The 15,677-nt window shown below is 39.4% G+C and overlaps 1 protein-coding gene across 2 annotated transcripts; it reads left to right on the top strand.

Moving 5' to 3' along the window:
- Positions 1-2,667: 2,667 nt before the first annotated feature.
- mbpa (myelin basic protein a) lies at positions 2,668-15,273 on the top strand. Of its 2 annotated transcripts, XM_084739327.1 has the most exons (9): positions 2,668-2,928; positions 7,374-7,469; positions 7,956-7,982; positions 9,774-9,794; positions 10,202-10,254; positions 11,774-11,779; positions 12,267-12,350; positions 12,461-12,481; positions 14,027-15,273. In XM_084739327.1, the coding sequence occupies exons 1-9, from the start codon at positions 2,809-2,811 to the stop codon at positions 14,181-14,183; spliced, it is 585 nt and encodes a 194-aa protein (XP_084595453.1). In that variant the 5' UTR covers positions 2,668-2,808; the 3' UTR covers positions 14,184-15,273. The 2 variants fall into 2 exon arrangements, with proteins under 2 accessions (XP_084595453.1, XP_084595452.1); XM_084739326.1 differs by lacking the exons at positions 10,202-10,254; positions 11,774-11,779; positions 12,461-12,481 and having other exon boundaries at positions 2,675-2,928.
- Positions 15,274-15,677: the final 404 nt, after the last annotated feature.

Below are 15,677 nucleotides of genomic sequence, written 5' to 3'. Positions count from 1 at the left end.
ACAACCTATTTGCATGATCTCACACACCTGGCAGAAATAATAATTAGTATTTGGGGGGATTCACATATTTCCTGATTGTTATTTTAGTCCAATATACATGTGACTCTTTTGCTGCCACTCAAATGTAGAGTCAGTTTGTCAAAGTATATATATTCTGTTGTTATTATGTTCTTCTCAGTTTATGTTACACATCATAAAAACAACAAGATAAAAAAAAATATTTCTGAAATCCTACATCTGTGCTTCTACCTCTGACGACTGATCTCCCAGCTTTCATTTGTCATATGCTCTGTGATATGAAAGCAGCTTTTTCAGTTCATCTTCTTCTTCACTAAAAGCTACTTTCTGACATGAAATAAGACACAGCTCTAACAAAAAGGCATCTGTTCCAAAATATTAATATTCTGATGCTGCATGGGTGTTTTCTAACACAACTTACCCTGCAACAGATCCTGCTTTGTTCACTGGCTGCTGCAGCCGCCGCGGGTGAAACAACACATGCAGGACTCCTTGTAGTGCTGTGATGTGGTACAATGGCAAATAAAAGTTGCACTAACATTCAAGGACATTTGAATTAATGCGCCTAAGAATGACAATGTCAGAAACTTTAATAGTAAAATGTTGAGTCTGCAATTTTTGAACAGCGATTTCACTCCAGGTCACTTTTCTCACTCGTTCTGGTGCTTTTAACTGTATTACACAGACTTCATCAACACATAAAGTTTGTTAAGCTGTCACTGAACTAAAGAACTTCCCATTATTCTCAGCACTTTCAAGTTAAGTTCCCAAGAAGTCAAAATCCATAATTAAGGATTTTCATCACATACACCTGTACACCAGCCTAGCAGTGACAAAAAATCATTTTGTAGGCATCCTTTAGAGTTTGATATTTCCTGGAAAACGTTAAAAAATGTTGATGACTAATCCTGAACACCGGGGCGTTACTTAATTTGCATCCAATGAAAAACTTTCTTTTTTGTATGAAGCAGCCGACGCAGAGTGTTTCTGGTTGCAAGGTCCTTTATTACTTTATAAAACACAGCTTTATAACTTAATTCAGCTTCAACTCTCAGTGATTTACAGAGTTCCCTGATGGACAGATAACGTTAGCTGTACTTGTTACTAAAGTTGTTTCGGTTAGCAAAGGAAGCCTCCCAGAAAATACAAGTGAGTTACAGAGATTTCTGGCAGGAAGATAGCTTCACTTGTTGCTAAAGTAGTTAACTGCTAACTGTAGTTAGCTGCTGTTAATCAGTTAGCTTTGTTAGCTTGCTGATTCAGCATCATAGATGTATATGAACTAGATACAGTACTCAAATATGGTGCCTGTTCAGTCCAATGAGAACAGCTCGCCTGACACATAATCCAAAAAAGTTTTCTTGCTTCCAGGTTTACCTCCTGGTCATATGGCCCACTGAAGACATGCAGTAGCATTTGTCCCCTTATATCGTGATGACATCACAGATTCCCGAATCTGCTTTTCTCTTCTCTCAGCTTTAAAGTATAAAAATGGATCCATGGATCATAGAAAAAGTCACAGTTGACCTTGTTTGCAATCCGAGGTGCCCTGTCAACAGTTTTACAAACTTCACTTACACTTTTAATGGTGGCTTATGTGGTAAATGCTTTCTGGGCCGTAGGGGAATTTTTCACTGCATTTCAATAAGTGGCTACTGGGAGAAATTGGAGGCTGAGTGGCAATGCCCATGACAGGGCATGACAGGAGCAAAATATGGCAAGAAACCACCTCAGCCAAATGATTTTCAAACTCTTTGTGCCCAACTGGTGCACCAAAGAGCAAGCAAACATCTCAAGGCGTTCCAGTATTCATATGTATCCTAAATGGCCTCTTAAATCACCCAAACCAACAGAGGCAACTAGTAGACTAGAGGCAGAGAGTTCACAGAGGGCAGGTCTGGGAAAAAAAAAGGGCTACTGGCTACAGTAAATGCCAGTCATAATATACGACAAGTCCCTTGCTAGCTGCCTGTTTTTACAGGAAATATGCAGAAGTAAATCATTTTATATGAACTTTAAGACACTTTGTCCATGCAAGCTTAAATATTAGTATAGCAGTTCATTCTTTTTATTTTTGAAACAACAATTAATAAAACAACCTTCGGTCATTTTGCACATTTCAATGGTTTTGGATCAGTACATTTTAAAATACAGTGAATCCAAACTTGCATAGTCACCACTGGTTTCTTTTATTGCTGTGCAGACATAGATACTTGGCTCGTGTTCACACAAGTTTTCACACAAGCTGTTCTTTTCTTCTGGGCCCCTCCATATGTTAATCTGGGTGACTGTACATCGAATTTAAACATGATCCATTAAGAAAATATATGAGGCCGATTCAACAATGGCCTCACAGTGGTGCGGGCTGCTTTGCATCAGGGTGTGAGTGCAGACTCAGAGATAACCCTTGTTGTCCCTGCGGCCGGGGTGAAGCAGATGGGGAGAGGAACAATGGCCGGGCCCATGCGGAGGGCGGCAGTGACTGACACAGCCGCTGAAGCTTCAAAGAATGCCTGGAGCCGAGCCAGAACCACGGACCTCACTGCCACTCCGGCCACACCGCAACCCCGCTCCCCCCCCACCCCACCCCCCCACCTGACCCTCCTCATGTCCCATGGTGCCCTGGGACCGCGGGGACAGCACCTTCAAAGACGGCCCCCGCGCGTCAGAAGAGCTGCAAACCACACTGAAGGAGCAGCACTGTGAGTTGGCACTGTGGACGGACTCTGAAGAGGACTACTGAGTAGATAGAAAAGGTCAACCCCACCCAACCTCAGCACCAACCTCAGCATGGCTACGACGAGCACCTCAGGGCAGAGCACCTTCGGACTCGGGAGGAAAAAGAAGAACCCTGGTCTCATGGATCAGATTAGCAAGTTCTTTGGAGGGGACAAAAAGAAAAGGAGCAAGGTGAGAGCTGATGCATTTAAAGGAATAGTTCGAAGTTTTTTTTAACCTCTTAAAACTTATTTGAACTAATTTAACCTTAGAAAACTCTAAAATTGGTTTTTAGTTTTTTGTCACATTTGGAAACATTTTTAGTTAGTGTGGCTTAAAGGTAAAATGTGCAAAATTTGTGAGCTTCTATGCACCAGAAAGACAGTTGATTGTCGATTCTCGTAATCAGGTCATTGAATACCAACTTTGATGACCAGAAATGTTCCAAATGCTGCAATATAATGACAAAGTAAGAGAATACAGGCAGAGGAATTATTTTTAGGATTTTAGTCTATACATTGTTTTCTTAAGAAAATCCTGAACAGCGTGCCTTTAAAACAGGACTATCAAGAATTTCAGTTCCTCCATATATGTATCAGATCAACTGATATATCAATTATAAGGACTGTGGCAATGTGACAATTTGAAGATAATATATGGGATTTGTTTAAATGAAGATTTCTCTTTTACCTAATTTTACCCATTAAGGAACACAAAATTCATCAAAATAATCTTCTTTTGATTGCTCCCCAGTTAGGGGTTGCCACCGAGGATCATCTGTTCATAATATGAAATAATAATAAAAATAATTAATACTACTTAAAAAAAAAAAATCACAAAAACACCCTGCAGTTATCTATTTTAAAAAAGTAACCTAAATTTCTCAGTTTTGCTCCTTGCTGAAGCTGAAGTAGCTGAGAGCTCTGATGGCTCATTTCACCAAACAGACACTCCTTATTTCAGATTTGGTTCAGGAATTCTCTCATTTCGGACTCACTTTTTAATACTGAGGCAAAAATACCATCTGCAAAGCAGGATGCTTCGCAATCTTAATGGCATTTAAAGAAGAAATACGCTTTTTTTCTGGATAGAAGATTTATTTCTTTTTGACACCCAAGCCTTTATCTCTATCTTTCTCAGGTTAAAAGTAGAATATGTAGGATTTGTCAGTTGCCGCCTGTAAACGCACCAGAAAGATAGTTCCAAGGTTGTCAAATACCAACGCTTTACCAACCCAAAGCGTCAGTATTTGGCAGACTTGGAAGAAGACTCAACTGTCTTTATCCAGAATTACTCATGCCTAGAAATGTCCTGAACACAGCAAAATAATGAGGAAAATAATAAAAAAAAGAGGCAGAGGTTAGAATCACTGTAAATATAGACACTACCACAAATTTCTAATGAGTCATAAGTGATGATTTAGAGGAATTATTTTAACTATACATTGATTTTTTTAAAAGGAAAATCCTACATGTAATCCCTTTAATCTGAAAACAATTCCTTAAAATTATGTCACCTCCAAATAAAAATGATTTAGTGACTGTAATTGTTTAGATGCTGAATTATTAGAGGATACTTCAGTGATACAAATGTGTTGCTGCACTAACTGAAGCATATTACATACTTATAAATGACAGCGACATCCTTATTAACCTGAAAAATGCATCTAAAAGTTTTAACATTTAGTCAGTCTTCAATTCAGATCATTTCAGAACTCTTATCTGAATTTAACTCACAGTATGTTTAGTTAAAGGAATAACGTGTGCACCCGCTAAGATGTTGTGAGGGAAAACGTAAGCTAAAATTATAGTAGATGCACTATCACCATGATGCAGGTAAATGTTGGCTGCCTGGCCCTGAGCTGCAGAAAGAAACCCTCAGACAAAACCTCTTTCAAGCTCAAGATTGAACACTGCGTGATGGGAGGGGTTCTGAGGAGTCAGCTCTCATACAGACCCCCTTTCATCTGACATCCAAGCCCGTTTTTCTGAGTAGGTGCAGCACACAGAATTCAGATTTTGTGTATTCATAGATTGTTGAGATGAGTTTGTGCTTAGATATTTTCCCTCATATATGTTACAAGCTGTCTACCCTGGACTTCTAATATAAGACAGAGGCAACAGATGATAATTATGATACAAAGGCATCTTTTTAGGATTATGTTACTTTTTACATTGATGAAACATGACAGAAAATCCATGTTAACAACAGGACAAACTGACATCAGTGTATATTTGACCTTTTTGTTAGACTGCAGAATGAATACTGATCTGATACGATATGATACACTCTTAGAATGAAGGGTTGAGATTTTATTAAAGGGGTGATGTTCTACCCAGAAGCATTTGCTTCTGAAGAACCTTTTTAAGAAACAGTTAGTCAATGTTTTGTGTAAAACTAGGAGTACCATTAAGAATACTTTTCATCTTAAGAATCACTTTTGGAAGAAAAAGATATTTTTCATCAAGGGTTCTTTGTACAATAATATAAAAGGGGTCTTTGTAGAAACCTCTAGGTGGCCTCTTGATAGCTCCCTTGGAATATAAGAACCCCCTGGGTGGGTTCATGTTTGCACCCTTACAAGGTGGAAAGAGTCTTGATAGAACCCCCAGACATGGTTCTGGGTGGAACCATTACACCATAGAGTTTTCTAGGTAAAACATTTTGCAGATGGTTCTAGGTATAACCCTTTATGTTGGGTTCTAGGTAGAATTCTCAGAAAGGCTTCCAAGTGGAACCTTTATAAAAGGTTCTAACCAGAACCAAAAAGGGTTCTTTTATGGGAACAAGCTGAAGACACGTTTATGGTTTGAGTTAGCACCTTTATTTCTAAGACTGAACGATATGATACAATACGATACGATACGATATGATATGATACAATGACAGGGGTTCTCACAATTGTTAAACAAAGGTCCACATCTGGTTTTTACTCAAAGACAGAGGTCCAGAAGGGTTGGCAATAACAGACTGCAGGATGAATACGATACTATACAATATAATGTGATACAATATAATATGACACTATACAGTACGATACGATACGACACGACACGACATGATACGATACAATACGATACGATACGATAACTGTGGTTCTCAAAAGTATCACTCAAAGTCAAGATCTGATTTATATTCAGCATCAAGGGTCCAGAATAAAAAAAAATAATCAACTCACTTCAATAAAACTTTTAAGCCAAACACATTTGACAAGCAGTTTATTAACATCCCATGATTTGGTCAGCACGTAAGGCAGACACAACTCTGACAGTCAGCTAATTTATTTCTGACTCAGACATATTCTGACAACTACATTTACATTAGTAGTAGTAATTGTGTAGGCTGGTCTTGGGCAGTATCTATATTTTTCTATGATGATGTTTGAGTAAAATTTTGTAACACGGCTCAGCTAAACTCTGCTGCGCTGCAGACCATACTCCCTTCACGCAGGTGCAGGTTAACATCACAGCAATGCTATTCCCACAGTTGGGAGGAGCTTTGCTTTGTTCACAGACAAACTCAAACCTACAACGTACATTTACTGCCAGACTGACAACTTCGCTGCTCACCTTTTCGCCCTCACCGTCAGTCTCTACCACCATAGATAGTAAAGTTACAAACTCACCACTCAGCAGTCTGCAGTATTTGCTGGCTTACCTTTATCATTTCAACTGAACCCAAAATACTCCCAGGGCAGAGGCATTTTCTCTTTTTTCCTGATAAATTCCTGTAACTTTATCCCCCAGACGCCATGTTTGTCTGCTCAGCTGCGCTGCCTTGTCCACCAGTAGAAAGACTGACCCCTGGTGGCAAGTACTGTGCACTACAATGTGCACCTCAGGGTCTCCATATCTCCATATCAATTTAGAAGAAAGAGGAGCGTCTGTATTTATGACAATATTGTAAATCATACAGTCTGGATATGGGCTGCGTTTCTTAATACTGTAGTAAACCATAATATCTTAATTCTGCCCAAGCTTAGTGTAGTCCCTCTAGAGAAAAGTGAGTTGATTTAGGAGCTGATTGCAAATTCTCCAGTGTAATGTTTTTTTGCAGCAATACTGTATTCGATATCATTAACAATGTATTGATCAACAGAAAATTTCTCTCACCTCATAACATATTGTATACAGGACATGGGGTATGAAATAGGTCAAGACTGACTTGGCATTCGGTCCGGATGCAGACGTTGGCTTTGAGGAGTTCTGTGATGAGCTACGCCTAACAGTTATCTTAAATGTGGTACCATGCTGTCATCAACCACATTAATTCTTCACTCTTTTACTGCTTTTGGTATTTTAATCCTCCTTAATTGATTTCATTTTCAGATTTCTTGTACTTCTTGTCTACTTTACTCTCATATTGTGAGACTTGACGCCCAGCAGGGCCTTGAAACTATTATAATTATCATATTAGGAGGCAATTCTGTGGTGCAGCTGGAAACGACTTTCAGCAAATAACTGATTTCTATTCAAGCTCATGCCAGGCTAATCCATCATGAATGTACTGCATAAAAAGATTTCTCAATGCTGCTTAAGGGTCTAAAAATGTGATCCCATTTGATTTCACTGGAATATGAGTTAGTCTTGTGGTGCGTCATGTTAACAGTTATTTGACCTTGATTTTGATCCTCACAGGGGTCCTTCCGGGGTCACCTGGCTGCCTCCCCCCAGCAATCCTCCTCTCGCCGCCGGACCAATGAAAACGCTGTGGTGCATTTCTTCAGGAGCTTGGTAAGTTGTACAAATGTTATATTGTATACGTCATATCATACATCATACACGTGTTACATACTTTTAACATGTGCATAAAGTCACTTTTTGTTGCATCACGCTAACATTTTTCATTTTATTTAAACAGTTTTTGAGCTCAACAAAGTTTGATGTGTTACGAGTTGCATGAGTCAGAACACACAACAAACCAATTTCCTCCAATTTACACTGTATGAGTGTTGAACTGTCACTGTTTTCATTTGATTTGATCCAACTCATGGCATCAAAGGTGCAGCAGCGTTCGACAAAGACTGCACGCTGACCCTCAGCTCCTTCACTGATTACAAAGCTGTTTGACTCATTCATTTACATACTGATACAACAAAAGGAATTTCAATCAGCAGCTCAATCATTTGTTTGTTTCACAACAGAGGTAGTTGTTCCATTTTTCTGCCCTGTGCAATTAGTCACTCTGTTGTTGTTGTTTGTCGCTTGAAATCTTCTCAGGTTTCCACTCCTCGTCCTAAATCCAGGGTGAGTCTCTATTTTTCACAATATCTGTTTTGTTTATCATTCCAGAGGTGTAGCCGCAGGGTGAAGATAACAGCAAAAGAGAACTTTTAATCACTTTTTATCAATGAACTGTCTATCATTTTTTTCAATGTCAAATTTCAACAGCTGCAATCTTTTACTGACATTTAAAGCTGGCTATCAGATGTCCAGTGGACTTTCATTGGCTACCTTAGGGTACAACTAGGAACCTTAAATAGCTTGGGAACCAGATGAATCTGACAAGCTTATGTCTTCATTGACCCTGGGAGACAATTTAGTTTACTGTGCGATTTAGTCTGGCAATGCTAGGCTACATCTTTAAGTCCATTATGTGTGGAATTTTCTAACATGCACTGCCAATATCACACAAGATGGTGTCAGACAGCAACACATGCCGCTAGCTCGCTCCCCCTGTGGATGTTTTTTACAAAAACAAAAATATATGTCATCAAAATAATCTGAAAAATGCTGTTGTCCAGTGACAAGTCATACTGGTGGCACTGAGCTAAATGCCAATGTTAGCATGCTAACATGTCCATAATGACAATGCTAACATGCTGGTATATAGCAGGTATAATGCTTACATTCATGTTCTCATTAGTTTTGTGTGTTAGCTTGCTAAAATTTGCTAATAAGCACCAAACACTAGTTTAGCTAATTAGCACTAAACTGGCTTTTAGCTGATTTTTAGCCATTAGCACTTAACAGTAACACTAGTCTAGTAGCTAAGTACATCTGAGATGATTTAAAATCTAAAAATTTGGAAGGTACGATGCATGTTCACGTTAGTCTTGTGTGTTTGCATGCTAACATTTGCTTATAAGCACTGAACACTAGTTTAGCTAATAAGCACTCTACACCAGCTTCTAGCTAATTTTTAATACTAAACATGAAGCTAGCCTATTAGCACAATAACAGCTGAGACTGATTCAAATATTGTTTAGCAGGTATAATGCATGTTCCTGTTAGTTTGTTGACATGCTAAGATTTGCTAATAACCACTAAACACTAGTTTAGCTAATTAGCACTAAACTGGCTTTTAGGTCATGTTTAGCTGTTAGCACTAAACACTAACACTAGCCTATTAGCACAAGTACAGCTGAGACTGATTTAAATGCCATTAGTTTAGAAGGTTTAATGCATGTTTATGTTTGCATTTGCTAATAAGCACCGAATACATTAAGCTATAAGCACTCATAAGTTATTTGCCCAAAACACTAGTTTCACGTTAACACAAGTATAGCTGAGACTGATTCAAATGCCATTTGTTTGCAACTTTCATTGCAATCCATTCAAAGGTTGTTGAGATATTTCACACAGCTAGCGTGGCTAATATTTTTATACATTTTGGTAGAAATATGTAGATCTGCGGGGTCATGAGAGGATTATTAGGGAAAAAAAAGATTAAAAAAATATGCGACTTGGTTCGTTACCCACATTTATATTAATTTTTCCGACTTTTCCCTTATCAAACTTAATTTAGATCATTTTATCTTATCTGGCCACCAAAAGGGGAAAGTTTAAAGGGAAAAATCACTCTTTTGTGCAACTAGTCACGCTTTATTTGAAGGGGTCCACTGGTTAACATCATAGAGAGAATTCCCCAGATGAAGTATTCACCCATTTGGATGGAAAGTACCCACCCTTTGCCACCATGCCACGGCTTATGTCGTCATCTTATGTCTTGATGATTCTCAGGCATGTTGAGGCGAATGCAGGAACCACTATACTCTCATCTCATCATGTCGCTGTCTGTTTCTTTTTCATGTCCAGTGGAGAGACGTCTTGGGCTTGGTACGTCAAACACTCCTCCCTTCTGGAATCAAACAAAAGCCTCACTGCTGATTGCACAGCTGTGTGTGTGTGTGTGTGTGCAATGATCCTATTTTCGTCTGTAGAAAAACTCCCCCGCAACATGTCCTTTGTCTGCAGTACACCTGTTACCTAACCTTCATGCTCATCCTGTCTTCTTTCTCAGTGTGTGTCTCACTGCTTTGTTCCTTGAAGAGAAATGTCTTTTACACCTCAGCAAAGATCTTATTCAGCAGCATTTCCCTACAGAAACTTAAAGTCAAAGCTTACAGCAGCTCACTCTTGATGGGTGCCGCAGAAAATCACTTTCAGTCTCTGGTTGATTCGTTGAAAAGATCAGCAACGAGTATTGGCTTATTGGTAAATTTATTTTCTTTGCTTCAATCCAGAGCGACTCACTGCTTCTGGATGACTTTGAAACTGCTCGACTATTTATGAACCGGTAAACATTTTCTCTTAGGACCTCTTGGCCTGCATCACCCTCCTCCTCCTCCTCCTCCTCCTCCACCTCCTGTTCTTCTTTTCTTTCACACCTCTGGTTCTTTCTTCTGGCTCTAACACCTCCATCCCATCAGTGCCAGGGATGAATCACCGATCCATCTGTTTTGGCTTCCCACCTTCTTTGTGTCTTCTTATTTGTCTGGCGACTGTGGACAGCCTCATGTCTGTCATTTGACCGTGATTATCTACTTGTGTCCTTTGTGTCAGTGGACTTTACCTCGTCCTTGTCATCCATTTTCTTTCCCCTGAAGGCTGCTGTTATCTGAGTCTGATCCTGTCACATGGTCATGTCTTCCTGAATGTTTTTCTCACAATAACAGATCACAGAAAAGAGACAACTGTTTCTTCTACATCGCACTGCTGCTGTTGCAGAGAAACCACATACCTGCAGTATTGTTGTTTTTACCCCAGTTTACATACTTGCAATAAGAGTGAAATTTTATTATTAAAGCAATTTTATCACCTCAAGACCTTTACAACCTCTGTATAATTTCTCAAAGTTACATAATCCACCCATAAGTCCCACTCCACCAATTGAGCTATGCACTAATCTCATTTCTGATATTATATTTGAGGTGAACTGGACCAAGAGGCTAAAAATTGTGCCTCGTTTTCGATGCATTCGATCAAGAAGATGCATCGAGATGCATCAGTAATACTTTTTTAATCCTCACATTGTAGCCCTCTGAAGTACCAAGACAGAGTTAGACTAGTTAACTAGTTAGCTAGTTTTTCTAACATTAGTTACAAGATGTAACAAGCTAGCTAGCCACTGATGTAGGTTAGCTAGTTATCATTTGGCTAAAATTGGCTAACTTAACTTAACATGACTTAATATATATATGCCTTTAACACGTCCCACAGCAAAATCTTTTAACCATCTTCAAAATTTGGTTTTCTTTACAACGTCAACGAAAAAGTTGACTGAGGCTCCACCGGGTACCAACTGTTATTGGAACACAAAGCAAAAAGGGGCAGGAGCCAGGATGGGCCGATTACAAAAATCTCACTCCAGTTTGCCTCAATAAAGTGCTGCAGGAATGAGTCTAAAACCTGGAAATGAGTTAACATTTTTGCACATCCAGGTCGATCGTCTCAAAGTAAATGGGTATTTTGTATGGGTTTTTAGTTAGATGAAATAAAATCTGTGGTTAACACAGCTTAAGAGATTTTTTACAACATAAAATATATTGGTAAATAATCAACTTGTCTCACTATACCAGACAATCTGACATGTCCCCGCCTATCGATTTTCTGGGAATTTCTAAATGCAACGTAGTTGCTTGAATGGCCACTAACAACTCTACGCTCCTTACACGCCTTACCAGAAATTACACCCTCTCGTCAGTAGTAAGCTCAGTGTTACCACCCCAAGTTCTGCCTTCGAGACTTTGGACTGGTTCCGTTTTCCCTTGTGGAGGGAACCAGAGCAATGCTAACTTCTGGTCTTTGGCCTCCAGAAATAGGTCATCCCTGCAGCACTCCACAAGGTGTCCACGGGGGAAAGTCAGCTTGTATAAAAGCACATTAAAAACTATAACAACAACATAGATCCATACACCAAACAGTCAAACCCCAATGCAATTAAAGAGGAGGAAAGGTAAATAAAGAGACACGTGCAAAATGTCCAAAAAGTACAAAAGTTTTTGGGCACTCATGAGGAAGTATGCAGTGTTTTCTTCATTTTTGAAGTATTATTATTTGTGGATATGTGTTCTTTGTCCAGCAACAGCAATAACTGCCCTCTATAACATGTTTAAGCCATTGTTTTACATTTGGCATTTTGTTACCTGATCTGAGGCTCTGAAGTAAAATGTGTCTGATCTCGTAAAGAGAAAAAAGGCATCAATGTAAAATGAATTAAACGTCTGGTTAAAGGTTATACCATGACAGCCGTGGTTTCAGGCCCTGGTTTCAGGTCTCCATCTGTGCTTATAGAGCATTTTGTTCTAGGCCTCGTCGCCGCGTGCCGAGAGCACAAAGTCGCCGGTCAGAAGACGCAGAGACCAAAGCACACTGTCCAGAATCTTCAACCTGGTGAGCTTACCGAACGTTTGCCTCCTTGTTTTACTCAAAATGTCCTCGTTCTATTTGTAAACCTGGACTTCATAAACACTGTCTCCTGTCTGTTTGCCCAAATACAACAGTGATGCTCTCATCAGAGATCAGTGAGTAATAAATAAATAAAGTATCATGACTCACCATTTCAGTTTCATTCATCCTCGTTCATCAACACGCTTTCACAGCAGCCTGTCATCATAATAAACTAATGAGCTTAAGAGCAACATATTCATTTATACAGTGACACTACATGTAAACCCAAGTATTAATGGGATAGTTAGTGTATCACCTGAAGTAAATGAATGTCAACACGTCCCCAGTTTGAAGAAGCAGCAGGATTATTATGTATTATCCACGTATTTCAAAGCTGCCTGCAGCAAATGAGCAGCCAAACTTTCTCTGCAGTTTTCTTTCAGTGTGTGTAAATATTCCTGATCTATATTTTCCATCAGAGCAGTGGGATTAAAGTTTAGCAGTGATGTTGTATAGTGGCAGTAAATGTACGGTTAAGCCACAAAAACACTGCAGAAAAAGTTCACATAGTCCTCGTGTCTCGTTGTCCAGCTGCTATGTAAAGTGAAAGGAGAGTCTGTAGGATTACACTGGAGCAGAACGAGCTGCTCCACCTAGATTACAAAATGTGGACAAAATACTTTTTCAGTAGCGTTTTACTGGGCTCCAACCTTGCATTTGCACACATATTGTGCCAAAAAATGGACTTGAGTCTAAATAAAGGCTTGAGGATGTTTACGCCTGTCAGATGTAGCTCGGGTGTGAGACGCACGGAGCTCACACGGTGCATGAGCAAATGAAATAGTCACTTACGGTCAAGATGGAGGACAAGCAACATACCACTGTGGACAGGGTCAGCACCAAGACATATTTTAGCCACCTGAAAGGAATTTATATCAGTTCAAGTTTATGCTATATTTAGAATATATTTTCACCTCTTTACTTTGCCATCAGCCTTTTCCGGTGGGAAACTGCTGTTATATAAGCCAAATATCGCTCTCTCCAAATCAACCAGACTCCACTTGCAAAATCGATCATTTTGCCTCACAGAACATGTGAGTTGCTGGTCTACAGCTGGTGGTTTGTTTGTGTTATTGTGTGAATCTGGGGTTTTAAAAGGTTAGTACAGATTCACCAAAGTCACACAATGATACAAACAAACTAAGACTGAGGCAGCAATAGACCAGCAACTCCCGTCCTCTGCAAGGTAAAATTACTGTTTTTGTCAATGGAGTCTGGTTGAGCTAGTTTGTTGCTGACCCTGTCCATAGCAGGACATTGATTAGCTTCTGTGCTTCTCCAAACTGGGGGCGTCTCAACCGCCATCTACTGTAGGTAATACACTGACTATGGGCATGTACTTCATACAGCTCCACTTCAAATGATCCAAACTATCACTTTAGATTTCTCATACATGTATTCATTGATTAGTTTTTTGCAATTGCCATCTACCTCAACTCTTTTGAGGCTTTATTTTCAGTGTGGATGGTCTCCTTCAATCCCGATAAATGTGACGCACGTGACAATCAAATCTTTCATGACCTTTCACCACAGTTTTGGCTTAAAACCACTGAACATCAACCTCAGACTGCTCTTTAAAATTAAAATAAACTCATCATCATCTTCTTTCTTCTCTCCAGGGAGAGTCCCGTCCACCCCCTAAACGCTGGAGCACCATCTTCTAAGCTCGCCGCCGAGGACCAAACCGCAGATCCAACACCGACGGGACAAGACGAAGGAGGAGGACCAGATCTGCAAGCGGCGAACTCACAACCTCAAGAGATGTTAACCCACTAACTCGAGCCTCCTGTATGTTTAGACAGTGACACCACATTGACACAGCATGAAATCCACTCTCCAGGAATGTAGGTGGTCACTGTGCCAGTTTTGTTTTAATCCTACTTTAAGCATATCTTGTCTCAGTCATTATTTAGCTGTTTATAAGAGGTTTGGTCGTGCTTTTAGTCAAATATATCTTGGTCTGATGGTGCTAGTGTTTGCTGTCTGAGGTCCATTCATGGCAGATGTTTGTTTTTCTATTTGTCCCCTGTCGGCTGCATTTTGTACATGAGTGACGCTTCATGGATGTCGCTGCTTTTTAACTTACACACCAAACAAACCATTGTTTTTGTTTCGTATGTGAAGTCTTGTCGGTGCGTGGTCCTGTTTGTGCTCGAGTGAAACGTATGTTGCAAAGAAATGCATTGGAAAACACAACCGGAAACCTGCATTATATGAGTAGTGTGGACTCTAATATTGTTTTTATGTAACAGTTTTGTTTCATTATGCCTTAATGTAATTAATAAATATGTACAGTATGTTGTCATTCAAGTCAAGCAAAAAATAAATACATAAAATGCCCTTTTCAAATGCACTGTTACATACAACTAAATACAACTAAAAAATGTCCTAAAATCAACTGGTCTGCTCTCTTTTCTACATAGCACCTCATTTATTGTGAGTTATCTGTTTGCATCATAATTTAAGTTTGAAGTTTATAATGTTATCTGTGTTTTATTTCGAGGATGACAGACAGACAAATGTTCGTTTTATCTGATGGTCAGATCGTAAGTGGTTCAAAGGTTTATGGCAGAAGCACCGAGGCGGTATGAGGAGTTTAGCACTGAAGGACAGTACGTTGATTTCAAATGTTCTGATGCATACTTTTATTTTGTTCATGATAAATTACACTGCCACTCTTATTTGTACATGCTCTGTTTGTATGTTCACTTTAACAGAACAGTCAAAATCACTGTAAAGGTTGCTGACATGTGGTGGTGCTACAGGAATAGGAACTGATATTTAGAAACCTGTTTTGTTTCCTCTTAATGTAAAACTAACTGGAAATAAATACCCTCTCTCTGTCATTAAATGTTTTAAAATCTGACAGTTCTGTTGTCTTTATGTCCATTTTTTTACTTTTCAGAATAGTAATAGTTAAGTTGAATTAGCACTAGCTTACATCATCCAGCTACACTTATAAAATCTGCTTTCAAGTCATTATTTTAGCCGACAAAATCCACAGTCGTCAGCTAGAAATGAGAAGCTGCTTTTGTTTACTTCTCTAAGGAATCACAGACCTCGTGTTTCAACAATTACTCCCTATTTTGATGTTAAATCTACCACCGTTATCACCATAAACAGCACGAGAATGGAAAGCTTGGCAGACTTAGCAACAGCAACTAAAGAGGGTGGTGCTTAGCGAAGGGTCAGTTGTCAAGCGTCTGTGCTCCTGCAGCTGTTGATGTGTTTCCATAGTGACAACGAGCCTCGTTTTCCACATATGCATCA

The sequence above is a fragment of the Lutjanus erythropterus genome, chromosome 16 (genome assembly GCF_056507025.1).
Source record: "Lutjanus erythropterus isolate fLutEry1 chromosome 16, fLutEry1.hap2, whole genome shotgun sequence".
NCBI classification, from domain to species: domain Eukaryota; kingdom Metazoa; phylum Chordata; class Actinopteri; order Lutjaniformes; family Lutjanidae; genus Lutjanus; species Lutjanus erythropterus.
The sequence above is the reverse complement of the archived record's forward strand: the minus strand, read 5'-3'. Positions and strand labels throughout refer to the sequence as shown.